The sequence below is a fragment of the Podarcis tiliguerta genome (genome assembly GCF_965153285.1).
Source record: "Podarcis tiliguerta genome assembly, chromosome: 7".
In the NCBI taxonomy this organism is placed as follows: domain Eukaryota; kingdom Metazoa; phylum Chordata; class Lepidosauria; order Squamata; family Lacertidae; genus Podarcis; species Podarcis tiliguerta.
Window position 1 is genome coordinate 48,147,539 of NC_139540.1, and position 27,746 is coordinate 48,175,284.

Here is a 27,746-nt window from a genome sequence, read left to right on the forward strand (position 1 = left end):
CCACTAACACTGGGGATATCCTCTTCCCAGGCCCCTGTGGGGCAGTGTGAGGAGGCACCTCTCTTTGGGCCAGAGGGGTAGTTCAGAGACCAGGAGCAGTGGCAGTGGCTGCCCAGAGGACTCCCAAGGAGTGGGGAGAGGAGGCTGAGGAAACACTCCACAAGGGAGGGTGTTCAAAAAGGGGTGAGGGGCTGCCGGCTCTGCAGGCAAGGGGTGACATAACTGGGCTCCTGCGCCCCACAGGGTACCGCAGAAAGAATGCAGTTGGTCAAGGGAGCCGTGGACTCAAAAAGGTTGAAAACCTCTGCATTATGCAATCATGCATTCTAACTTTTTTTTTAAAAAAAAAGTAAGTTGTAATTCTGGAACATCTAACTAATTTATCCAGACAACTATATGAATCTGCTAGAGCAGCCAGATAAGTTTAAATAAATACTATTCATAGGTCAAACAACAAGAGAAGTCATCTGGGTAGCTTACAACATCAAACATTACATTTGGAATCACAGTGGCTACCTTTGAAGACCATGATAAGATTAAAACCATGGCTTACTGTGTCTGAGTGAAGTGCACCCACCCAGCCAGGATGTGAGGTTTGCTTAAAGAAACCACAATTGGCAAGCTAATAACTAACCTTGGCTTATCACTATCCCTATGTTAAGCCAGGGATCATGGTTTGTTTCCTCCCAGTGCTGGCAGATAATGAAGTCTATTATGCATGGTAAACTATTGTTTGTGTGTTACCATCATGTGGAAAGAAAGCTTGTCTTGAAATACAATACAGTGTAATGAATAAAATACAATCAGCCAGGAAGCTTAGCCCCACAACTACAGCAATTTTAAAACGATCATCCATGAGCCACTCAAAATTAGGTAACAGTGAAACAGCATTGTTTTTATGATGCAGAAAAATGAACAAAACTGTAGCCAATGGATGGTGAGAAAAAGAAAGAAAAGGGAGATAAAGCTAATGAAAAATTAAATAAATATGACTAAGAGGAAAACAAGCAGCCAACTTCGCAAAGGAAACACTGTTCTTCCCAACTTTGACTCACGTGCATAACATGGGACTTCTCCACTTTAGGGCTAAGATTAGAATGATAGCCATATTTTTTTCCCCACATTGTACATAGTGGACACTGCTTAAGAGATCTTTAAAATATTAAGCAATTAAGAAATGTTTTAAATTAAAATAAAATATAAAACAAATATTGGTCTGCAGACATCTCAGATGTGTGGTTGAACAGATAGCATGAATAAGAAAAATCCATCACCATCCAGTTTAACCTGCATTCATATCAGTGGGACTTCTGTGCAGGACTGGCAACCCCCAAATCCATAATGTAGAAGGTGAGACTATGTTAACAGAAAATACTCACTGTTTCTCATTCATCCCTGTCATGTTTTTCCACAACCCAGGAAATGATTTAAACTGATATGTGTAGATAAAAACAAGTACTAGCATCGTGTAAACCACCACTGACATCCAAAAATATTTCAAAATCCGCCGCCACCATTCATAGTGCACCTGGGAACCAGAAATTCATGTTGTAAAGCAAATTGTTAGCTTTTTATAAACATAATTGCTTATATTCAATTCAATTTGGACACGGCAATTTCAATGGATTGTGGTTGGATTTCTTGTTTACTGAGGAGGTCGATAATATTGTTTGAAGGGCTGTGGTCTGCCTCTTGTTTGCCTGGCATATGAAGGCCTGTTAAGGCAATTATTAACTGCAGCGATAAATATGACACTAAACTAGGGATAGGGAATACACGGTTTAGTTGGACCGCAATTCTTATCAGCCCTAGTCAACATGGCCAGTGCTCAGAGGTAATGGAAGCTGTAGCCCAAATTATGAAGGGTCATAATTAACTTTTCCTGCACTAAATGAAAACTGCCAAGACTGAAACAAGTTGCAATTTGTCTGGTCTTTAAAGTGGCATAGTTAATGCTCCCTGCATGCAGTAACCCTCCTGAACTCCACTATGCACCATTTTAATTGCTGTATAGGTGAGTAGAAGGGGGGGGGGGGAGAGGGAGAGAAGAAAAACTTCTTGATTAGAGTTCCCTTTTGCTTGACATGAAATTGGTTAGCATTTGGAGAAGATTATTTCCATGGGGGCACTCATAATTATATGGCCAGGAAGAAGAAGAGTTTGGATTTCATATCCCGCTTTATCACTACCGGAAGGAGTCTCAAAGCGGCTAACAATCTCCTTTCCCATCCTCCCGCACAACAAACACTCTGTGAGGTGAGTGGGGCTGAGAGACTTCAAAGAAGTGTAACTAGCCCAAGGTCACCCAGCAGCTGCATGTGGAGGAGCGGAGACGCGAACCCGGTTCCCCAGATTACGAATCTACTGCTCTTAACCACTATACCACACTGGCTCATCAAACCACTTCCTGTTCTTTCTAACCACCAGTGTAAGAGCTTCTCTTGGCTATGGTTGGTGTTGCAGTCATCAATTTTATTTTATATATATATTCACAGAATTTTAAATTTTTATCTTTCAAGTTACTCTGATCTATTACCTTCTTTTAGTAGATCAGGAACTAGCAAGTTTATTAAATTTTTATATCCAGAAAAAAGAGATCTGAAGAACCATGACTATTTTTCAGTTACAACACTATGAGGTAGTGAAAAACTACAGCAGTAATCTAATAAATCTGTCTCTATCCCATGGAAGGCTAAGCCTGTACTAGAATATGTGAATGAATGCATAGCTACAGTCTGCCAAAAGTTCTTTATACAGTTTGGTAAACAAACTTCATTGACTTTGTCAATAGGTTAGGTCTTCAGACATCACCTTCAGTAGGTGATGTCCCCCAGTTTATGTTAACTACTGAGGACACTGTCAAGTAGACAGAGTCTAGGCAAGAAGGGGCATGGAGAAATAGTTCATAAAAGAGGAACTGGAGCTAAGCATTGCTAATAGGGGAGCTTTGGCATAAGACATTGTCTGGGAGCTAAACAGATTGTATGCAAAGAACATGTTGCTGAACCTTTATAAACCCCGTTGATTAGGACTCACACATTTTTCTACTGAATTCTGTATTGTTTTGCTGACATTGCTACATAAACTCACTATTGCAGGAAAGCACGGAGAGTGGCATCACTCTGTAAAATCTGACTTTGATGTAAAATAATTAAGAGGGGCAGCTAACAGAGGGTCACATCGGGGGGGGGGGGGAGTAGAAGAAGAAGTCTCTCATTGCCACCATGCCCAGGAAAATGTACAGGTGCCAGGAGAATGTATGAGGCAGCTTTCACCCTAATGGCCAGCAAACTCCAGAGCTGATAGGCTCTTGGTGGTTAGGAAATGTGTGCTTGCCATTGTCTTGTGCTGTACCCTTACTGTTGGAATCACAAGAACATTGAAGAGATGGTTAAAGAGTATACAATAAAGAGTAATCCACACTGTAGGACTTAAATTATTTCTAATCCAATCCTATTGCTTAGGACAAACAATTGCTGTTTTAAAAATATAGTAAGGGTAATTAAACATATACCCTGGTTACATTAATTAAAAAGTAACAAGCTGAAAAAACCCTACATTTTGTTTAACTTACCTGATATAGGACTACACAGAACAAGAAGAGCATCATATAGATGATTTTGTACATGACAATTTTCCCTTCAAAGCTGACAAAAAAGAACATTCCTCCACAGACATAAATCCAGTATTTAATGAACATAGCCATCACCAGGTTTCCCAGGACCTTCATTACATCTTCTTCCTCCTCCTCTTCCTCCTCCACCTCCTCCTCCCCTCTTTCCTCATCTCCCTCCAATTGCTCCACTTCATCCTTTTGGGATTCTTCTTCATCTTTTTGGGATTCCTCTTCTGCAAATACAAAATGTCATGAACTTTACTTTTGCTTAGTTCATATTACATGGTCTTGCATTGTTGGTATAAACAAGAAGACTACTGTGGGCAGAGTGCAACTACACTGGGACACAGAGCACAAGAAAAGCTAAAGCAGGTAAGGGAGCAGAGAGAAACTACTGTGAGGTGAGCTAAATGCTACCTGCCAGCCTCCTTCTCATCCCATGGTAAAGGAGAGGATGAGTAGCAGCTTGGAAGTTACCAGGGTTGGTTGAGGGGAGCGCAACTGGTTTGCCCAGACTGAGCACTGCAGGGGGCTCCGCAACAATGATATAGAATGGAAGGCTTGCATTACTGGGATATGATTCACATGATGTTTGATTTCCCTATATTTGCATTTTATGTCATGGAACCATTCACCGACCTTGTCTTAGCTTCAGTGCTAATCAACTGAAATTGAGTCATTGTTTTCTAGATACTGATGACTTTTACTATAAGATGCATGTATATGGGATTTGACCTCTATAACTTGCCTCACTTGAATCATCTACATATGAGTTGGGTAATTCAATGAAAACGCGAACCTGTAGACTCATTTTTCATTTTCATATATAGCTAATACATTCCATATCATTTTAAATATCATTTGGTAAAATTTCATTATCTGGCAAAAGTTCTTCAAAATGGCATTTTACCCTTGAGAAAAGAAACAGAAGCACGACATGCAAAATGACCCAGAATTTCCCTAATTCTCCCTGCTAAATTTCAGTTAAATTCCTCACTTAGTAAGGCAACGACCATTTTATGGTTGTCCAATATGATGCTTTTGAATTACGGTGCTGGAGGAGACTCTTGAGAGTCCCATGGACTGCAAGAAGATCAAACCTATCCATTCTTAAGGAAATCAGCCCTGAGTGCTCACTGGAAGGACAAATCGTGAAGCTGAGGCTCCAATACTTTGGCCACCTCATGAGAAGAGAAGACTCCCTGGAAAAGACCCTGATGTTGGGGGAAATGGAGGGCACAAGGAGAAGGGGATGGCAGAGGATGAGATGGTTGGACAGTGTTCTTGAAGCTACCAGCATGAGTTTGACCAAACTGCGGGAGGCCGTGGACTCCATGGCATGCTCTGGTCCATGGAGTCACGAAGTCAGACACGACTAAACAACAACAACAATATGTGTGCGACCACACACGTGTGCATCACCACAACCTGGAAGTGGCCAGGAAAGGAGTGGGGGGAAGGGACATAACAGGGCAGAACAGACTCATTTTTCACATAGTCTAGTCCTTTTCCTGCCCACCCCCCAAATATTCTTAACAGGGTCTCTTCTCCAGTCTTCAGAGAGTAGCTGGAAGTGGGGAGCCACTTTTCCTCTTTTCCTTCCACTCTGCAGTTTTAATCTGAAATCTTAGGCACAGTACTGCACCCAGAGCTTAGAAACTGCTCGCGCTAATGAAATTCTGGCACGAAATGCGCCTAGAACAATGGGAGTTTCGAACACTGAACATAACCCCCCACGCAAAGCAGTTGTTGCCTGTATGTCCCACCTCGTTACTTCACACTGTCTTTTCCTCATTTGCCCTGTTTCACTTTCCTATCAGCCGAACTCCCCACACAATGTCATTTCCATCAAAGTCACTTTCTTTGCCCTTTGCACCTTCTACTACCGCTTCACTTTCCTCTTTGTCACACTTTCTCACGTTCGTCCCTTTTGGGCTCACAGATTGTTTTCAGAATGCACAGAATGCATTAAGCACTCAGATATCTTTTAAATGTAATCTGTATTTACCTTTTTCTTCACTCTCTTCTTCTTCAACTTTTACCTCTGATAAAACAGCTTCTTTTAACTGAAAAGCTTTCCGCTCAGTGAGATGTTGTCTGAGCAGTAGCCAAAATGTAATTGCAAAAAGAATCTGCAAGGAGAAATGGGGAGGAGGAGGACAGAGGGGGGAAATTAGAAAACCTAATATGTTGTTTAATATTCATTATCTAATAGAATTACCTACGACATTGTACTTACAAGATGGACACAGTCTGGTTGACATTGTAATTCAAGGATGGGGCAACAGTGCCTCTATAGATGTTTGATTACCACTCCCATCATGCTATTCTATGCTGCTTGGGGATGATGGAACTTAGAGTTTATGAATATATGGAGAGCTACAGGTTTCCATTCCTGCTGTTAATAATTTGTGACAACTGGATGATATTGCTGGACATCTTCCAGACATTTGCCAACATAATCTGGCCCCCTAATGTCTCTAGAGCCATCTTGATGCTAAGACTGTGCTTGTATTTGGGGATGAATGGTAAAATGAGACAACTATATACCTTTCATACCATTTTTCATCTATCACAAATATAACTGTACACAAATTCCCTCCAAGAACTCTCCACCTGATTTGTGGGCAAAGAGTTTGCGAGAACCATTAGCTTCTTTGTCATTTTACAAGGATTTGCTTTGTTGTTGTTTTGATGTTACAACAACTATGTTGGTGGCCTGGCCACCATTGCGCACAAAGCTCTAGATCTAGTTTCATTTTACAGAATTTTCTCTAAGTATTCCCCACCATTTTTTTGTGCGGTCACTAAATTTAGAGATTTTTTTGCAAAATTTCCCTTTTTTCCATAAGAAATTTCAGCTCTACTCCAGTGACAAGACATGACCCATGGACACAAACGACTGTCAGTGAACAACTCCTTATTTAGTGCTGTTTGTGCCTTTTGGTTTCAGTTTGCCAGCCAACTGGGCATGGCTTCCTCTGGTGGAAGAAGAGAAACGTAGATAACTCTCCAGTCCTCTACTTTGCTTCGAATTTAGTTTCCTTTTCTTTACGAGAGGCAGAGAGACAGAGACAAAGAGGGCAGGATTGTGCTTGCTGATGGGTGCAAAACAGGTCCTCATCTTCTTCCAGTTATGTTGAGATACTTTTATATCTTTTATATACTTTTATACATGTACTTCATATGATAACACAATCTTTATTTTTAGTGATTTGCAAGTTCTACTTATGGTTTTGATAACAGACGACTACTACTACTACTACTACTACTACTAATTTATTATTTATACCCCGCCCATCTGGCTGGGCTTCCCCAGCCACTCTGGGCGGCTTCCAAAATATATATATATTAAAATACTGTAATACATCAAACATTAAAAGCTTCCCTAAACAGGGCTGCCTTCAGATGTCTTCTAAAAGTCTGGTAGTTGTTGTTCTCTTTGACATCTGTCCTGTGCCAGGATAGACACATCTATCCTATGTCTGCACTCTCCCTCATGTTATGTGATATTGTGTCCTGTCCTTTGAGAATTGATTTGTAGTCAGTTTCTCTTAATACCCTGGATTGTTGAGTCAGCAGCACTCTCACCTACTTAGGGAAAAGGTAGTGTTTTAAAAATATTGTCATTCCCTGAGTGTTTTGTGCCTTGCATAGTCAGTGAGAACCATACCACCCATGCCAAATTTCTACCCAACTTTGTCATTAGAATGCATTATCTTAATTCTTCACTGATTGTCAAAGGGTTTTTTTAAAAACATGTAGGATTATGTACTTTTTAAGGTGGTTACAACATTCAGAGATTAATGTAGTTAAGCAGTATATAAACGTTAATGAAATAAAATAAAATGAATAAAATAAAAATAGAATAGAATAGAGCATTGTGCAACCTCATCTTCAGAGGCTTATGTGGTGCCTTCATGTATAAAGAATAAGTGAAACAGCACTTTATTCTCCCTTCCCAAAGACAGCGATAAGCACATTTACTCTGTGACGGACTAGGTTCTGTATCTCATGGTTCTTCCTTTTTCTCTTTTGCATTTTCTAACACGTACAAATGCCTACACAGAATATTCACTGTGCTTCCATTTTAAAAATCTCTCTGGAGAGCAGTCTCTTCTACAAAGCAACTCATTTTCTATTTAAGAGCACATACTTTGAAAAACGAAACGGAGAGCATTATGGTCTATTTATCTGTCATTTTCTATTGAAAGCAAAATTAAATTTATATCTAAACCCACAGAGTGTCTTTTATTCAGTGAAAAATATCTAGGGTTTGTCACTCACTTACTATGGTGTATACATTTATCTTTTTTGCTGATACCATAATTTCATTTTTCTGATAACCACTACTTTTAGATAAGACATTTTACAAAGCAGCCAATCAAAGTTTATGGCAAAGTTGCTGGCAACATATTAAAGCAGTTAAATCTCTTGAGAGAAATTTATAGCATCAATGAGAGAAAGTGTACAACATATCCAACAGAACCTCTGGACCATTTAATCTGTTTTAAGAGCACTAATGCTGCCTTTGAGAGAAGATAATATAGTGTTTGCTCATTTTCACATTCATTATAAATTAAGGAGTAGCCAGCAGGGAATAAGTAGTACAGAATTCGCTTTGAGAGAGAATCTAGTGCATCATATTGAAGGTGCTTAGGCTAGTGAGACAAAGGAATAATGAAATGCAATAGTGGGATTCATGAAACATTTTGTACCTACTTTGCTTCAGAAAAAAAGACTACTAAATGTGATATTATATTTGAGCTTTCACACAACATAAAAGCCGCTTCTTGAAATCTAGTATAACATAGTGAAAATTTAGCATTCGTTCCCATGTTAATTAGTGGCAGAAATAATCTGTTTGCAACCCTGGTTAAACCAAAAAAATTGTAGGAGTAAAGTTATGAAACTTGGGCAGTATACTAGTATAAATTTATTTCCTGCTGCTTTCATAGATCAATAATGGGAGCACAGAAGCATGTATGTGTGCAAAGAGTGGGGCTATAGTGACATTGTCCAAGGATGGTGCCATTGTTCTGCCATTTCACTCCCATTAGTGTAAATGAAATTTAGTGTGACATGCCGTTATATCAGTCAAGAAGTCACAGTTCCATAACACAATGGGTACTATAATGTGAAAGGAATTTTAGAAGATGGGACAGAAACAGCAGCATTAAAATCAAGGAAACTAATGCAATATCCCCCACATCTGAATGCACCCCGGGTATACCCATACAAAGGTGCTTTAGGTATATTCATACAGGACTTTTTAGATCCTGCTCACAGCTTGCACACATTGTATTTTTTCAACAACAACAACAATCCTTTCACTTCTTTTACTTCTAATGTAAAATCCTGTATGAACTGAGGATCTCATTGGCTTCAGATTGATTCCATTTTAAAACATTATTTACCTTTGATGCTAATTCTGTAGGAGCTTTCCGTTCTAGAAATCCCGAAACCGTTGGAAGTTCATTCTCATTCAGATCAATACTCCAAATGTACTGAAATGTTAATAACAAGTTTCCATATACCACCATAAAAGGTGAACTGATCATAGCATATTTCCTTCGGTCACGCAGCATCCAAAGTATGCAGGACCATATCAGCATCACAAATGTCAACCAGCTATGGTAAGTAATACTCCAGGCCTTAAGAGAAAAGAAAAAGAAATGGAAGTATGATGTCCATTAAAAGGAAAACATGAAAGCATATGGTTTTCTTAACACTGCTAAGTTTCTAAGTCAGTTCCCGTTAGTTATTGAGAACTAGGAAGCTGCTGTTTGTAAAGCTGACATAAACTTTCACAACTGAGAAGTTTTTCTAGGAGAATTACAGTTAACACTGAGGCACTTTTCTCCTTTATTTTATGTCTTTATATTGCTACAGCAGAAACACTCCGGTCATCTGAAAATCCAGCAAAGATTAGCAATGTACATGTGTTTTCATATTAATATAGACAATGGCATAAAGAGCTAATAACTGGAATTTAATATGGTTTTTTTTAAAACCACCATGATTTACTGTTAGCTTAAAATTGATCGATTGTTAAAAAAAAGATGACCTAGTTTGAGTTCTGAGTTTTACATAATCGGGAAGCCTCAGGTTCGCGAACTCCCCACCATCCTTCTTCCACATGGCCAGGAGAAATTCTGCATCATTTAGTTTTATTTTTATAAGAAAAGCCCTGTTTGATCAACGGCCAGCATCCTGTTACTTCAGCATCCTATTCTTGCAGAATCACAGCTTGCTGTGCCATACTATCTAGAGATCAAGGTTTAACAATTTCAAAATAAGCTAACTTAAAACCATGAATTATAAAGCTGGCTTATTTAATCAGTGTTTCTTTAAACCATGTTTCTTGGTTTGTACAAAGACATAATTGAGCACGATGCTAAGCATGAATCAGGGTAACTTTTACTTGGATCATTTAGGACTACAACATATTTAACAACAAATTTAAACTCCTGCTCTTTACTACCTCAGGACCAAATGGAAGTTGTAATGAAAGTAATATGTCTACATTACAGCAGATAAAGGATTGCAAGGGACAATACACAAATGGTTGAAGAATAAGAGCATTGACATGAGGGAAATATTTCATTAGATTAAGAATGTTTGTTTCTAATGCTGAGTGAAAAATTGCAAATTTAAAAGGAGTAACAATTATAATGATCAATTGTGGGACTTCGACCACAAAATAGTCTTGTTACCAAAATGGACATTTGTTATCAGAGCTATAACAAAGATGTTATATAACCTACCATCATGGCAATCAGAGCACAAACATAACTTTGCTTCATGATAAAATGGAAAACTGTGACCATTGCATGAACTTTGGGATTCACTTCTTCCTCAACATTTTCTTCCTCATCCTCTTCTTCCTCTTCTTCTTCCTCTTTCTTTTCTGAGGGGCCAAAAAGAACTGCATGAGTTGCAAAACTCAACATGAATTGTATTCAAAGGCTCCCTTTTGGGGATTGTTCATGGAAGATTTCTATTTATGTTAGATTTCTGTTAACTGAAACTGATTGAAGAGAACTTTTGGATCTATTCATGGTACGACCATGAGGCTCCAAATCCTCTTTTTCTCATAAGGATAATAGTAGAAGTGGCTATCATAGTATAGAATATTCAGATGCTTGGTAATTAAAATTGGATGTGTAAATTTGTATTACTGTGTATATCTATATCTATATCTATATCTATATCTATATCTATATCTATATCTATATCTATCTGTGCACAATGGGAATCCCTCTCCTTAACAAGACTCAGGAAGTGGTGGGCTGGCCAATAAGGTGGCAGCTCAGCCAAAGTCACTAAATTGTTCAAAAATAGAAAAGCTTTGTCTTTTATAAAGTTACTAGCTGCTGTCTCTCTGCAAAGGGTTCCTGATTAGTCTTGAAACAAAATAAAGAACATGGCTTGGCATCAGGAAAGCACAGGGACAGATGAAAAAGTAAGTTCTACTAAAGGCTTAGCCGAGGAAAGAAATACTCATGCTCTTATAGTCTGTATTTGGGGTGGTATGATTTGAGAAAGTGTGTTGTGTATCAGTCTCCTGGAAGCAACTCAAAAATCTCAACTTGTGGAGCACTCTCCTGTGCAGAGGACTGAACTACAGAGAAGTGTGGAGCACTCTGGGTGGGGAAGATTAAGCCAGAATACCACAAAATATATTTCTTCACAGGTTGAAGAAAGTGAAGAAAGCCTTCTGCTCCCACTCATGGGAAAAACTTATCTTACTGTCTCACTCTAAATGTGAAAGATGCTTTTTCACAAAGGCATGAGGGACAATTCATAACAAAAGACATGGGTGGGGAGTTCCTAGGACATCCTGAGTTAATGAACTGTCATGTCACATGGTGAAGGAACAGCCATTGGGGTGTTTCTGCTTTCAGCAAGGCACTCTTGCCAATCCTAAAGTGAGTGAGCTTGGAAGTTCTCAGGAAATGCCCAAAAGGAACATTCTTGATATACATAATCTATTAGCAAGGTGATCTTCCCCTTGCTGAAAAGGGGAGGGGCTTGGACTTCTCAGGAAATGCAGAAAGGGCACTTTAGTGTAAGCGGGGTATGCTTGCTGGTGGGTACTCATTTATTCCCATATCCCAGAATTAATTCAAGCAGGTGCTCATTGGCATGTGTTTGGATCATCACTTTGTCACACAACAGGACCTTTTTCTGCCCACCACAATCATGTATTCATTGCTCATAGCCAAGCTAAGCAAACTGTATTCCTATCAGGAATGTGGGACAGAACAAAATGGACATAAAAAGAACAAGTGCTTATTCCCAAATAATTTTCACTACTACCTAAGTCATCAACTGTTGGGTCCCATTTGTAGTGCGGTCTTGAATACATATCTACCCTCGCAGGCCCATTCTCCATGGGACACAATGGGTGTATGCTCTGATAGTCTACAGGTGTACCATTCACTGTCACTAGAAGAACCTGTTGAATTAAAGTTACAGAAAATGAATCCTTTTAAAATAAACACAATACATTTTTATCACTTTTGTTGTCAAAAATATCAATGATGCACAGTAATCTATCCACAGTTGCCCTACACTTTAAATATCAACTATTACATGATTAGCAGGCAATCAGAAGTCCAAACAATTCTCACACATGACAAAATGCAACATCCAAATTAGTCTAACACTACTGTCCTAAAGGTAAAGGTAAATGACCCCCTCTTGTTCCCTATTTCTTCTCCAGAGGGTTGCAGTAACCCCCAGAATAAATTTAGGGGGTATACAGGGAGAGGCAGTTCCGTTGCATAGTCAAAAGCCTTAGCACTTGCAGAACTGTTTATTTGGATGCTGCCCATGATCTGTAAATAATAGAAAGAGTGGTTGTGGGCACCCAGCTATTTCAAAATATCTCAAAGTCTGGCAGGAAGTCACACATCTACTTCTGCTTCTAAGCTGTTTGCAGGCAGATAACTTGAAAGGCTAGGATCTTCTACTGAGCCAGATGGTGCTGTTGTTGCGCCTGTTATTATTCATTATGGGCTGTATCCAACACTGCAGCTCTGCTAGTACAACATACTTCAATGCACACAATGGGACTTCCTGTTTCCTCTAACCCTTGTACTGTAGGAAGACCATTAGGACCAGATTTGGGGATGTGCAGGGGGAGGAAAGGAAACTGAACTTCTGTTATGCTAGTGAAACTCTGCTGAAGCAGGATTGGATACAACTCAGAACTTGTAAGCTTCCCATTAACAAAACTTCTCAGGGAAGCAAACAACTGTTAATAAAATACAAAATAAAAATCAGTAATATAATCACAATATTGTAAGAATAACTGAGTAGTACAATACATAGTGATACAACAGCAAACCATGTTATTAAGCCTCATAAGCCAAATGGAAGATATTTTTTTCAGCAGGTGTTTAGAAGATGTGCTGGGGGGCTAAAAGGATATAAAAGTCTCCTCGCTTTAGATGTTGCTGCTCAACACATGAGGGCTGGGAGGAGCATAGCCTTGGGGATGGGGTGAACCGCATGTCCCCACAGTCCCTTTCGACTGTACCTCTGTCCCTTTGTGTGAGTAATGTGTGAACAAAGCTTATCTCTAAACAATATAATCAAAATTCACAGTGCAAAGTAACTCCAAAAATGAGACAATGGTACTAACATCAGATGGCTTGTGATCATCTTGGGTCATTGACAGAAGCTGCAAAAGCAAAGCAAGAATAGCTTATTAGTTAAGAATTATAGCTGAAGCGTAAAATATTCTTAATAGCTTTAGGCTTTGGTTCCGAAAGGACCATTTGCTTTGAGGAATGTGTTAATCACTGCATGCACATCTTCTACTACTATTCTGCCGCCGCCACCACTGCCACTACTTATTATTATTATTATTATTAACATCTATTTTCCAGGCTACAACGTTGTTTCTAGTTGAAGGTTCAAATGAGTTGAAACACAGTAATGATGCTAACTACTTTTGAGAAATCCTGCAATGCTACATAGATGGCTATCATTAAAAGAAAAGCAGTCAAAATTCCCACTAGATGCACACAAGCCCACCTAGATGCACACAAGCCCAACTCTTATGCAGCTTTTATGTCAAATGTTTGAAAACCAAGAGACTAGTTAAAATCAGGAGATGCTAAGTGGTACGTTTATACTGCAATATTTGTATTTTTTTAAGTGCTTGTAGCAACATTCGCTCCTATGTTGTGCTTAAAATTGTACAAACCGTATCATCATACAAAGTCAGAAACATGAAACATAGCACTCCTGATCATTAACTGGATAATTATAATCCAACTACTTTATATTTGACCTTACTTTTCTTTCATCAGTTGTGTAGCGGCTTGTATACCACAAACTGCGCCTTCTTTCTGCAGTCATTTGGACATGAGTGCAGTCTGTTTCCTCTTCCCTGTTACCAGATTTATCATCATCATCAGGTATATGCTAAAGAACAAATGTCTATGTTAACTCCAGAATAACCAGTTTTTTAGCTGCTAATTTTCGCTTTAAAAATGGGGGAGGAGGATTTTCTTGCCAAGATAAATAGGATTAAATTTATATACCACCTTTCATCCAAGGCAGGCTTCCTCAACCTTGGCCCTCCTATGTTTTTTGTCTACAACTCCCATGATCCCTAGCTAGCAGGACCAGTGGTCAGGGATGGTGGGAACTGTAGTCACAAAACTTCTGGCCAAGGTTGAGGAAGCCTGATCCAAGGATTACAGGGCAGTTTACAATCTAGGCAGTGTTTAGCTTTCCCAGTCAAGCCCATATGAACTTTTCAGACAAGTATGAAGACTAATCAATCTCAACACATTTTTGGGTAGACAGGTTTAAGCAACACTGCAAACATCAACAGGTAATGGTAACCTCATCTTGCCAACATTACTCATGGGCAGCATGGCAATTCTTCTTACTCTCCTGCCCCTTGCAGCTCCCCATCTCCTCCAGGGTTTCCCCCCAACCCTCTAAAGCAGAATTTGGATGTTTGCAGGAGGCTGCAGGGAGAAGGGGAATCTGTTCCACCAATGGATATATATACACAGTATCAAGGCCAGCAATGGTGGACAATGAGTTCCTTGGAGTCTGGACCTGCCACCCCTGTGGATCCTGCTGCCTGAGGCTGTTGTTTCACCTTGCCTCATGGGCAGACCAGCTCAGCACAATATACTACATGTTTACTTCCCCTTCACCCCTGGGCATGAAGAAGATAGGGAGGTTACAAGGGTCAGGCAAATGACACATGAGAGTGTAAGAGTATTCATCCAGAGCACACATCACCACAATGAATAAGTAGAGCATGCACTCATAAAGGCCATGTTATGTCACACCACATATCAGGTATCTGAAGAAGGGTGCATGCACACGAAAACTTATACCCAGAACAAACTTAGAGACCAAGGTGCTCCTGGACAATTTTTAATTTTTTTCACATATAAGCTATTACTGAGCTAGTGAGCATCCGAACAAGCCCTCCATTGTGCAAAGCACTCTCTCTAGCCTACTCTGTCTTCCCTGAAGTGCCCACCCCTGGCATTTACATTATAAGGAAATTACTGGGTTAATAACTTTTCTACTAACATGTAGCTCTGTCCTGAATTACATACAAGAAGTCATCTCTTTTTCGTAATTCACAATGCACATTTGTTAAATTTTATGCACAAATATTGCCACATCCTGAAATGATGTCTACACACTTTTCCTGAAGATTTTCTCATTACTATATAGGAAGAAGAGAGTTGTTTTACCTGTACAATAGGTTCATGGAGCCAAAGTCGAATGAGAGTTGCTAGGGTATAGTATAACAGCAGCACCAAGATGGGACTAGTATGGTGATACCAAAACAACTTTTGATTAGTTATAATTTTCCAAGTGCTTGAACAGTTGGTCTGAATAACTGAAGTGACACCAAATAATCTGTTGAAATGATAAACAGGAGGCATCACATAAACAATACAGATTATCATTATCAAGACATTTTGACTGTCTGAATTCATGGCTTCATATTCAGTCAATACAAAGTCCCTACAACTGTATCAGGAATTTGGATTAGCAAATTATTCTGGCTATTGCCTTTGGTAACTGAGACCTCATTCAACTTCTACATTTTTGTGTGTGAATATAATTAAGCATGAAGATATTACCTGCTTTGTCTTCTTTTCTGGGGAAACATTTCTCTTTAGTTTCATTGTTTAAAACTTTGTTTTATTTGGTGTACTAAAGAAACTAGAGTTTGCCAACCTACTAAAAGATGCCTCTGAGTAATTTTACCAATTGTAGTCTCAATTAGATTTAAATCACTGGTGCCTATGTGCAAGCTGTTTTGATGGGTATGTAGTGATGCAAAGCTGTTGCATATAACAGCTCGTCCACACCTTACATTTAAAGCGCATCCAATGCAGATTTAAAACCCATGACTTCCTACAAAGAACCCTCTAAACCAGGCTTCCTCAACCTTGGCCCTCCAGATGTTTTTGGCCTACAACTCCCATGATCCCTAGCTAGCAGGGCCAGTGGTCAAGGATGATGGGAATTGTAGTCTCAAAACACCTGGAGGGCTGAGGTTGAGGAAGCCTGCTCTAAACAGTAGTCTTCCCTCTCACAGAGCCACAGTTTCCAGCACTATTAACAAGCTGTACTTGCCAGGATTCTTTGGAGAAGTCATGTGCTTTAAACGTGTGTTGAATATGCTTTAACTGTATGGTGAGCCTCTGCCCTCAGTCATGGGCATAAGTTCTTACCAGCTGCACTCTGATCCAGTAGGTTCATGCCTATGAGAGATTCAATGACAATGCAAAGCCACCATATAACCAGCTGGCTTCTGCAGTCACTTCGGTGTTGGCGTGCCCTGTGTATGTTCATGCAGCTGCATTAAACTTTTGAAAGAGTTTCTCAATAAGATGGCTGCTTGCAGGACCCAATTAAGGGAGCTGGCTGAGCAAAGACCTCCTGCTCTTTCCCAATTAGTTTGTGTGTGTGATTATCTCTGTAAGTTTGCAGAAAAGGGAAAGTTTTGTGTTTTCCAAGGGTAAATGAATATTCATAACCAATCTACAGAGCGGCCATAACATGAGCAGTATTTCAGGTTATACAAGCCACGAATAACTTTATTACTGTTCTGAGGAACATTAAGCAAACATCGAACTGGAAAATAGTAAAAATGAAACAAAAAAACAGGTGGCTGACACATTGTTGCTCTGTCAATTCATTTCCCCAGCAAAAGCTTACTGAATTAATGCAATCATGTCTCTGGTGTATATGTGCTGTGATCTGCTCTTCCTGACACATTCACAGCCTATGACCTTGATAAATGCAAGATACTGATTTAGCATTAAAGTGCATAATGATGTAAGAGTGGAAATATTGCTCTTCTCTAAAAAAACAGGAAAACGTTGTTCTTCTATTTCCACCTACAGCAGAGTAGCCAACTGTAGATATAGCTATCATCTCAAAGACCAGACTACTTTAAGATGGATTCATCTGAAAATGGAGGCATGCACCCCACTTTTGCTAATATTCATGTCTCCTTGCAGGTTCCACCCCCCAAAAAGTCTTAAACTGGGGAGAGAAGAGGTGGCGGGGGATAACAGGCATAAAAGAAGGCTTACTCCCACACATGATATGCATTTGTGGGTCTCACCTTAGCTGTGGCTTATTGACAGAGGGCCCTGTACAGGAATGTGGATTTCAGCAGGTGCCCACCTGTACCAACCCCACACACCAATTTTTATTTATTTATTTTTTATTGCTGCTTCTGCTGTCTTATTATTGTAGTGTATAATTACTGTTAGATTGTACAGCCTAGAATTTTAATTTTAATTAAAGGTTCACATAGAAATCTTATTTAAAAGCTACAGACAACAACTATCATTTGCAGATTGGGGGGAACCAGCTTTGGGATCACATGTATCAATGCTAACCATACTTTCTATCTTAACTAAGAGGTTGAAGATTTGCAAATCCTGGTCAAGAATAATCTAGTTAGTACTGCCACATTTCTTCCCATAGAACACCTGCTATATATCCTCTATGTCAAATACTCAAATGCAATAATTATAAACATTTTAATAAGAAATGGTGACACTGAAGAAAGAAATTATTAACAGTTCTAATACATGAAAAGCAGCACAGCTTTACTTCAAGAAGATGCATTCAATTTTCAGTTTTCTAAATTTGTGCAAGCACTTCTGACACCTGGATTGTATACTTTCTAAATGACTTCGTATGTTTCAGATACTGTATATAAATATATCTGTAATGTAAGTATGCAAAAGATTTCACACACCTACATAGGTTATTACGTCAATATATACAGAACAATCCTGTAAGGCAATGTCAGTATAATTCTCTTATTAACTATTGATACATTTCTTTCATCAGAATTTATCTTCACAAAACAGAATGACTGTCTCCATACGCAAACATCCATCACAAGTCACTTGAGTACATTATTACTTAATGACTGAGGTCATCCAATGTTGTTAACCATTATGCTCTGACAAGTATCACCACTTTCCACAAATAAAAAGCCACAAACTCTAAATCCCCATGGCATTGTATGGATACAATGTTTATCTGTGATAAAAAATGCATTTTGTTATAAAACATATGCAACGGCATGACTGCATTTGTCCACAAAAGCTGGAATCCAGTTAACCATAATTAAACAGCAGCAATCTAGAAACCTCTATTGACTTTCTTCTGCATTACATACTAAGCAACGCTTAGCCACAGGTTACAAAAACCCCTATGTTAGGGTGTGTACAAGGTTTTCTTCAATCACTTGTGAAATCACTGCCGTAATGAAAGAGTTCTTGCTCGCTGTGACAGTGCTTGTACTTTAAAAATCAAAAGTGCTATCCCTCTTGTAACAATAGTGCAGGCATCCCCAAACTGGGCCCTCCAGATGGTTTGGGGCTATAATTCCCATCATCCCTGACCACTGGTCCTGTTAGCTAGGTATGATGGGAATTGTAGTCTCAAATCTGGAGGGCAGAGTTTGGGGATGCCTGCTATAGTGTATATAGTAACACTATATAAATACACTGTTACAGTCAATAAAATACTGTTTGTGCGCGCGCGCATACGCACACACACACAGTTACTTTTGTTTTAATATCATGTTTTTTATTGCTCATTCCCAGATTCCTCTATACCTCTTTTCTACTGAGTCCTAGTTTCCATTGCTTTAACAGAATCAAAGCTTTTCTGGCAAAGGCAAAACCAGCACTATTATAACATTCCTTCTGGCAACACTTTTTCTATTAAACAGAACTAATCTGAAATGCAGAGGGGCTGAACATAAAACTCTGAATAATTTTAAGCCTGTGGGTAAATGTCAACCATGTAATCAGGGCAAATGCTATCATTAGGCCAACTAGGCAGCAGCCTAGGCCGCAGACCCCAGAGGGGCATAGCAGTAAGGGTAAAGGTAAAGGAACACTGGACGGTTAAGACCAGTCAAAGGCGATTATGGGGTGCGGCGCTCATCTTGCTTTCAGGCCGAGGAAGCCTGTGTTTGTCCACAGACAGCTTTCTGGGTGATGTGGCCAGCATGACTAAACTGCTACTGGCATACAGAGGACTGTGATGAGTGCCAGAGCGCATGGAAACATTGTTTACCTACCCGCCGCAGCGGTATCTATCTATCTATCTATCTATCTGCTTGCACTGGCATGCTTCAAACTGCTAAGTTGGCAGAATATGGACAGAACAATAGGAGCTCAACTCGTCACGGGGATTCAGATCACCAACCTTCTGATCAGCAAGCCCAAGAGGATAAGTGGTTTAGACCACAGCACCATCCGTGCCCCTTGCACTGACTTTTGACAGGCACAGCTTTATTAATTTTTCTTTTGTATTTGAGAAAGATAATAAAATATTGCTGTATTACTTATTATTACAATTTTAAATTTTTTTTAGCAGCTTCAAGTTTTGTGCTTTTCATTTTCTACAGGACATTTGTTTTTGAAAACTGAAGTTAGCAGGGTTGGTGGGTTGTTGCAGGTAGTTAGTTACGTAGTTGTGTAATGTTTTGAAGTTAAGTAGAAAAAATATGAACCATTATTTCAGAGATAACTGCAAGAGAAAAGCTGTTACATCCTGAAAATGCTGCAAAACATAAACATTAACCAAACCAAGTGTTGCTCAGTCACAAACTTATCTAATGTTACTTATCAGTTTGTTTTCCTGTATGTTTTCTAAAGAGGCTGGTGTAGCTTTATGCATTTATTCACTGTTAACTTTTTATGACTCTTGTTTTTAACAAACTTGGTGGCAGGCAACAATAACACACAAGACTTATTTATTTAACATGGACTAGAATCAACCATGAATTTTTATTTGCCGTCAAACCTGCTATGCTTAGAACAAGATTTCAATATTCAACTTTTTAAAAAGATAATAGATTGTTTTGGCTGTGTAGATCCAGAATATCAATACAGCATATTTCTTGAATTAACTTTCTGGCTGTTGCATTTCATTCAAGCAGTATTAATCTGCCAACAAAACAAAAAAAGTCCTCTTCTTAGATTCTGACACCTGCAAAAGATCTCTACTGTCAAATAATCCTAAGTAGTTCTGCTGTGATGTAAGCACATTGCATACCCTATTTCCTTCCTGCTTAGCCAAACCAGGTTGTGTCACCACCTTCTTCTGACCCAGAAGCACAGCAAGTGATCTCCTGCAGCTAGGCACACTGACCTTCAGTTCTGGCTCTGAGTAGACATTGTGATGGGAGGTGCTCCCACTACTGCTATACCCTGCAGGAAATATTAAGCACAAGGAACAATATTCCCTGCTGTCATCTAGAGAGAAGACCACCCAGATTAAAACATGCGAGCACAGGGATCCATATAGACTGCAAAGGGCTATCTCAAGCCATTACTAGCATTTTATTGCTACCTAGATGTATAGGCACTAACAACACAAAATATATTTTATATCAAATCATGCAATTAGGGAAGTGCCATCTTATGTTACCTGAGGCTCTTAAGTAAAGCTCTGAAAGTGGATGAAAACATATACCCATTATCCTAAAATCTATTACCAGCTCTGAAGAGTGGTAATAAGAACCAATCCAGATTTTTTTATACTTTGAAAATTTGTTCTACAAAGCTATTTTAACTTAGTGAGGAAGTGATAAATAAAGTGATCTACAAGGGGCTACACCATTACAATGACTTGAGAGCACCTTCCAGATGTTCTATAAAAATAATAACAATGGAAATCTGGCTATCAAGCTTCAACAGATTTTAGGATAATGGGTATATGTTTTCATCCACTTTCTTTTTGATCAAAAATGTGTTGATGATTTTTGTAGGCAGTGGGCTCCACATTTTTATTTTTTTTAAAGCCTACACAAAGAAAAAGAAAAAGAAAGAGAGTGCATCTTGCTAACAGAACTATGTCCAAGCTGGTCCTAATCTTTCAGCTTCTATAAATATACTCATCAGAATGGGTTGGATGACATATGATTTTTACAATTAAGAGGAAAGTCAGCAAGAAGATGTCACCTGAGGAGGAGATGTGGCTTGGCCTCAGGTCTCAGGTGCCAGATAGAGAAAACTAGAGGGCTGTATTTAGTTTCTCACTCCTGGTTTAGAAGCACCCAACACACGCCAGAAAAAATCTTGCTTAACAAGACTCCAAGGGTACTGCTGCAAGAGACATGGTTTAACCATACAGTGCTAGCCCAATTTGGAGGTATTTGCTTTTCCAAATTTGGAGCTATTTGCTTTTGCAAATTAATTGACAGGCAGCAGTCTTAGGTGTCTTATACATGCCTCATGCCAGCCTAATTTATGCTAAGTGTTGTATGCTAAGTGTTGTATAGAGACATTGTGGTTGGGATGCCTTTTCCTCCCTCCTCCTCCCTGCTGTTGCCTCACTACTGCTACACCCCTTTGTCACCACCTCCAATGCAGTACCATTCTCACCCATCAATGCGAGGGAGGAAGGCAATGTGGCTCAGCTGACTGTGTCTGCACCATTTTGTTGCAATTGTAGCAAACAAACAGTCGAGCAGGAGGAGGTGAGAGGAAAAGGCAGTGGAGGGGCAGAGGTGCCAACTGTGAGCTGCCTCAGTAGAATGGCTGCTTCAATACCGCTTAACATTCAGGACAATCTTTTAAAAAACAGATTAGATCTGGTTGAGGTTCATGGAAAACATACCTCCCATCAGCAATTATGCCACAGCATTCTGTACTAACTGCAGTTCATGGATCAATTACAAGAAAAGCCCCAGATACAATGTACTGCCGTAATCCAGTCTTGAAGTTACCAATGCATGGACTATTGTGAGCAAGCTATCCCCACCCGGTAATGGCCACAGCTGTTGTACCAGCAGAAGCTGATTAAAGGCACATATTCTTTTAAGAGCCAAAAGGTTGCTACAAAAAAGTGGTGAGTTGAAAGAGCTTTTTTATCTTCTTTGAATTACTTCCAAGTATGACTCGATAAATTTCTAGAAACCTGTCTGAGACATCAGGTTGTGGGCAAATTAAAAAACGGTGCAAATTATGTGCCTTTAGGAAAAGTAGTTCAGAGCCTTACATGGTTAACTCAAAAAGCCCACCAAGCTGGTGTAAAATACTACTTTGAGATGTTTGAGAAGTGTCAAAGAGCATTATTTCTGCTCTACAAAATGATGAACAAGCAGCTCCTACAATAAACCTCAAACACAGGAGAGACTATGAGAAAGAACACAAATGAAGCGTGCAGGGAAGCTATATTAGGAGGTGTATTTTGGAATTAAGAGGTACATCCTGGAGTGTCCTAGCATAATGAATCAAAATCAACTGAAGAGCCTAGCAACTGTCATCCAAAAGAAACTGGAGGCATCAAATTTCAAGGCTGCATAGCAAATTAAACTCTTCAGCTACAGACATTAATCTCATTGGGTCAGTGTTCTTTGAAGATTGCAAAATAATGTCCATGATCTATAGCCAATTTGTTTTAGAAGAAAAGGTACACCAGTACATGGCACATGGGAGGGTTTGCCTGCTTTGCTATTAATTGTACAAACATGTCAAATAGGTTGAAGCTCTGAAGCATCTGCAAATGTGAGTGGTATTTTTCCTTTATTAGGGCAGGTGGCTACATACCACAGAACATTTATCTAATTCTGATCTATTTCAGAGCAAAATATCCCTATTTCTGGTACATCTCAGGGAAGTGCCTTAAAACGTTTCTACAACGGTTAAGAGAAATATGCGTTTAGTTCAAATACTTTAGCATCACAAATTGAGGTTCAACTAGATAGGGTCAACTTTGGATCTTCATAATGTAGGACTAGTCTGAGACTGTGTGGGACTATTCTAGTTCTGAAATAGTCCTGGGAAACATGAGCAAGAGACTGGGGTTGAGGAAAGCCTTTCAGCCATTAGCTGGTATTACCCAATTTGGCTTTTACTGATTCCACACCTATTGCATCATTTATAATTAATTTCCAGTTTTTTTAATATAAGAATTCCCACTTGCTTTCTTTACTTTTGCTCACTGTCTTCAACAAGTGCCAGAGATAAACTACTGAACAGGGTTCTTTTTTTCTCATCTACAATGCTCAGTTTAAGTGTTGAGGATTTTGGGACTGGTCAGATGAGGATAGAGTCATCAAAAAAGGTGAAGAATACTCCAACTGAATAGTTGCAGTTATTGAGCGGTTGCTAGAGAGCTGTGTGCTGACAACCTATTGAAGGCATCCTCAGTCTCTTTCCAAACCTGCAGTTTTCAGCTAACTCTGAAGTACTTTTCTAATGAAAAAACCTGTAACAGCTAGACTCCTCCTCCCTCCCCTGGCAGTAGCTACTGATCTGAGTAACTGTGGTGACTTTTGTTCCCCACCTTGTATTTTCAAAATTTTAATATAGTAATATATTTTTATATTATTATAATTTGATGTTTATATTGCTGTTGGCAGATTTGAGAGGAACCTATCTGCAAAAGCAGCTTATTTTTTAATTTTTTAAAAAAACGTAAATAAAATTGTGGGTATGATTGTCAATAGCCAATAATATTCTGTTTCTGATCTGATTTCATTCTGATGTAAAATCATCTCTCCATATTTATTTCTTAATATTGAAGATGATGTAAAGAACCTCTGTACTTCATTCACAGGTTTTTTATTTTATCTTCATTTATTTGTACATCTTTCTGACCTTTTACATCTATATTCTCAAAAATCAATAAATATCTTTTTTTTTTAAAAAAAAAGAAGAAGTTAGCATAGGTGAACAAGATCATCCTACTCTTGCAATCACATTTTTATAATGAAATTTCATTCAGTGCTTCAGCCAAAGAAGTGCTGGTCTTCGTACAAGACATCTAGTTATACAAATAATTAAATGCATATTGTTTTCCTCTCTTTTCATTATAGTTTGACAAAATGAAGAGGATTGCTTTCCATCAGTCAAGTTTAAATGTTTCAGCATCAGTTCCAAATTTCCAACAACCTTTCTTTCCTTGCATACTTTCCACTAGCTTCTCATTAGGTTGGCAGTGCTGCTTCTGCTCTGTCAATAGTTAAACAAATATTCCATAACACCGAAAGCCAAATTCTGCAAGTTCATCAAATATAAAATAAATTATGCAAATATAATTTGGTCCAATAACTTAAGTAATTTGTATTAAACTCAGACACTAGTATTTAAAGTACAAGTCAGAACAGTAGAAAATCTTGCAGGCATAATGATGGAAACCTATTCTGCAGCTTGTGGAATATGTATTCAGAGCCAAGCAGTAAAATACTGTGTCTTCTCAGAAGTGTGCCAGTCATTTGCTGGATTTAATGGCAGTATACTTCATGTTTGCTGAACTAATCTGTAAGAATACTAGGATTTTGAAAATCTGCTTGAAACTCACTTGTATCATTATATTAAAAAATGGTGACCAGCATTTCTAAATATATGTTAAGGGTGCCTAGGAGATTTGTAGCAGCTAAATTTTTGGAAACTGGTTAAGACAGTGTAGTCGGAAATGTAAGTTTATCCCTTTGTTAACAAAAGAAAGCATTTATCCTCACTATTATGTTAATCTCTTGCCTTTACTTTTTGCTTTTATTTTCAAAAAAATATTCAATAGCCTCAGGCATGTGCTGTTCTGAAAGGTAGGATTCTTTCAAGATGTTTTGTTACAGGTTCTCAGTAGCTGAGCCAATTAAAAAGACAGCAGTCTTACTCTACACAGCAAACTAGGATTATTGTAAGTAGTTTCATACTCTGGAGTGCATTACTTAAAAAAAACTATTTTTTTCAGCAACTCCACAAAGCACAGGGATTGACAAATTTCTTCAGGTAGGCAAGGTAAACTAATTTCACTTTGTACAGATTCAAAGCTTTATTATTTATTCCAAACATAATTTCAAAAGTCATGTCCCAGATGGATTACACTATTTAAAAAGAGATGGAAAAGTCACCAACAACTTATTAGGGAATTACAGTATCTTGTTGACTTTAAGGGAGACTAAGCCATTTGCATCCACAAAGCAGAATCCTAATCCCATGGTTTTGGCATATTCAGATAGATTAAACCAGTGGTGAACTCACAAGCTACATACATCTGGCGTGTGACACCACTTGGAGCAGCTGGCCCGCCCTCTGCCAAAATCAGGGACTTCTAATCTTCTTTGAGCCATCAGCTCACCTTGCAAAGGTGCCTCTTCTCCCTCTTGTGAGACACCATTGCTGGTGCCTTCATGCTTCCTGGATACTATGACCTTCTAGCAACACTGTTGCACAATTTTTCATCAAATGTTAAATGAAATACGTTTTGTTAAATAAAATATATAAACTTCAATAGTACTATCAGAGCAAAAATGACTTCTATATTTTCATTATACTATAATGTAGTTATGACATTGGTTTGTGGACTGAAGTTGGCAAATCTCTTTGTCTTTACCTTGTTATTAAAGTAAAACTTAAGAAAATTATTTGGGAAAACCTACCAAAGAAGACAGAAGATATGTGTGGCGTTTATCCAATGTTGATCACCTTCCCTGGTTGAAATGCTTTATGAAATTGGGTCCCAATTTTAAACGTGTACTTTTGGATACAACATTTGGGTATTACAAAATAGATATTATCCTTGGAGCATGGCTAGTTATAATTACCTTACTTTTTCCTACTAAATACTAGCTAAAGCACACACATAGGCAGACTATCAGCATTACTGTTGCTTTAAATGACATTTGTGCTAGATGTAGAAGATTATTGAAAAACTGCACCATGCATTCTTATATAAACAAATTAAGTACTTTTTAAAAACCTCATTGAAAGAGTAAAAAAATAATAATTTGTGGCCTGTAGATGGCAGAAAAGCACTTATATAGTCACACACCTTCTCGAATTCACAGATGAAAACACTTTCTTGCTGCTGAGAATGCCAACTTCCACAGTACAGAAACAGCAAATTTGACAGATAAGTGTCAACAAATGTAAAACATGAAAAATCAAAGAAAGTAAGGAAGGATTTAACAATAGCTGAACACATAGAATCTGCCCAGGTGACACCATCCTTTCCTATGAGAGACACATTTTCTAATTCCTGCAAGAAATTTACTTAGGCCCCCACCTTGCTCCTCACTATCAGGCAATTTCCCCCTCCCACTACAGTCCTGTAAACAAAGCACAGCCCACAATGCTTCATAGGCAGCCCTGACCCTCTGAAGATGCTTTTCAGGAGGGTCCAGGAAGCTGCAGGGAAAGAAGGGGAAGATGAGTTCCAGGAGCTGCCTCCCATTCCACAACCACTGGATACAACCAAGTATGTCTCTTTACCCCAGTATTTAACATATAAATTTCAAATACTTCACTGCATACTACTTCATTTATACATATTGCATATCTCACACAACGTGACTCAATCTTTTTGCTGCTTTTTTTTTGTCACAGTCCCATTTACTGAAAGATGCAAATGAAGAATAAGAATAAGAATAAGAATATCCTACCTGGCATAAAAGTCATCGGGTGGAATAATTTCCTGGAAAAACTGTAACTGGTACAGGTAAAGTCCAATTAAGTGGCCTGCACTGAATATAGCCATTAACACACAGAGACAGCTGAATATCAGCGGATCAAACACTCGGCAACAGGACCACCATGTACACAAACCCAAGAATAAAAAAAAATACACAGCTGAAGTCAGCGATGGCAACATCATTCCTATAGGGAAAAAATGAATGGAGGGCAATTATTCTCTTTTGTACTCATGATATGTCTGCAATGTGAAAGCTAAACAAGATGGCTAAAAATCAACTTCTTTGAAAATTCAGTTTAAAAAAAATCCCTAAGGTCACTTTAACTAAAATCAAATACATTCCCCCCCCCCTACTTTTATTGAAGTTTATGGGAGACCTGCAATTGGCTGGATAAAATTATTCATGGTAAGTACATTTCATTCCATCTCAAAATGTGAACTGATTATCTAATTAAAATACAGTGGTACCTCGGGTTAAGTACTTAATTCGTTCTGGAGGTCCGTTCTTAACCTGAAACTGTTCTTAACTTGAAGCACCACTTTAGCTAATGGGGCCTCCCGCTGCTGCCGCGCCACCGGAGCACGATTTCTGTTCTCATCCTGAAGCAAAGTTCTTAACCCGAGGTACTATTTCTGAGTTAGCGGAATCTGTAAGCTGAAGTGAATGTAACCTGAAGCGTATGTAACCCGAGGTACCACTGTAGGTGAGAACATGATTGTGGACTGATATCAATAGGTTCCCCCCATCACCACAAAATCCCCAAGGCATTTATATGAATGATTCATATGTGCCAACTGAAAAGGTTACCAGAGATAATTTTAGTTAACCATACCTATATTGCATTTCCGGGGAGTTTTCAGAAAGGAAAATGGGGGGGGGGTGTTGAATATCTGCACATATGTATTCAGTTCTGTCACTACCACTTGAGTTTAAATATTAAATATTCCTTTGGGTATCCTGCGCTTTTAAAGACATACACTCTATGAGGTGAACACCAAAGTAAATTAAAAAAACACAGCATCTAATGACATTTCACTTCTTAAATAGACTTAATTTGTCTATAATAGGTTCTAAAAAATGCTAGAAGTAATGGCTCTACAACTGTATCTAATGTAACAAATTAAGCAACAAAAATTATTTTTTCATGTAAATTAAATCAGC

At 38.7% G+C, this 27,746-nt stretch overlaps 1 protein-coding gene across 10 annotated transcripts in view; it reads right to left on the bottom strand.

The window, feature by feature from the left end:
• PIEZO2 (piezo type mechanosensitive ion channel component 2) overlaps positions 1-27,746 on the bottom strand; it is a 213,815-nt gene that overhangs the window by 60,591 nt on the left and 125,478 nt on the right. For all 10 annotated transcript variants that reach the window (XM_083449976.1, XM_083449981.1, XM_083449984.1 and 7 more), the window contains exons 7-16: positions 26,556-26,769; positions 15,361-15,529; positions 13,928-14,056; positions 13,269-13,307; positions 11,939-12,077; positions 10,384-10,526; positions 9,034-9,270; positions 5,625-5,748; positions 3,575-3,849; positions 1,380-1,528 (exon numbers count right to left, since the gene is read on the bottom strand). In XM_083449976.1, coding sequence (XP_083306102.1) covers positions 1,380-1,528; positions 3,575-3,849; positions 5,625-5,748; positions 9,034-9,270; positions 10,384-10,526; positions 11,939-12,077; positions 13,269-13,307; positions 13,928-14,056; positions 15,361-15,529; positions 26,556-26,769 — 1,618 coding nt within the window. The remainder of the gene's footprint in view (positions 1-1,379; positions 1,529-3,574; positions 3,850-5,624; positions 5,749-9,033; positions 9,271-10,383; positions 10,527-11,938; positions 12,078-13,268; positions 13,308-13,927; positions 14,057-15,360; positions 15,530-26,555; positions 26,770-27,746) is intronic.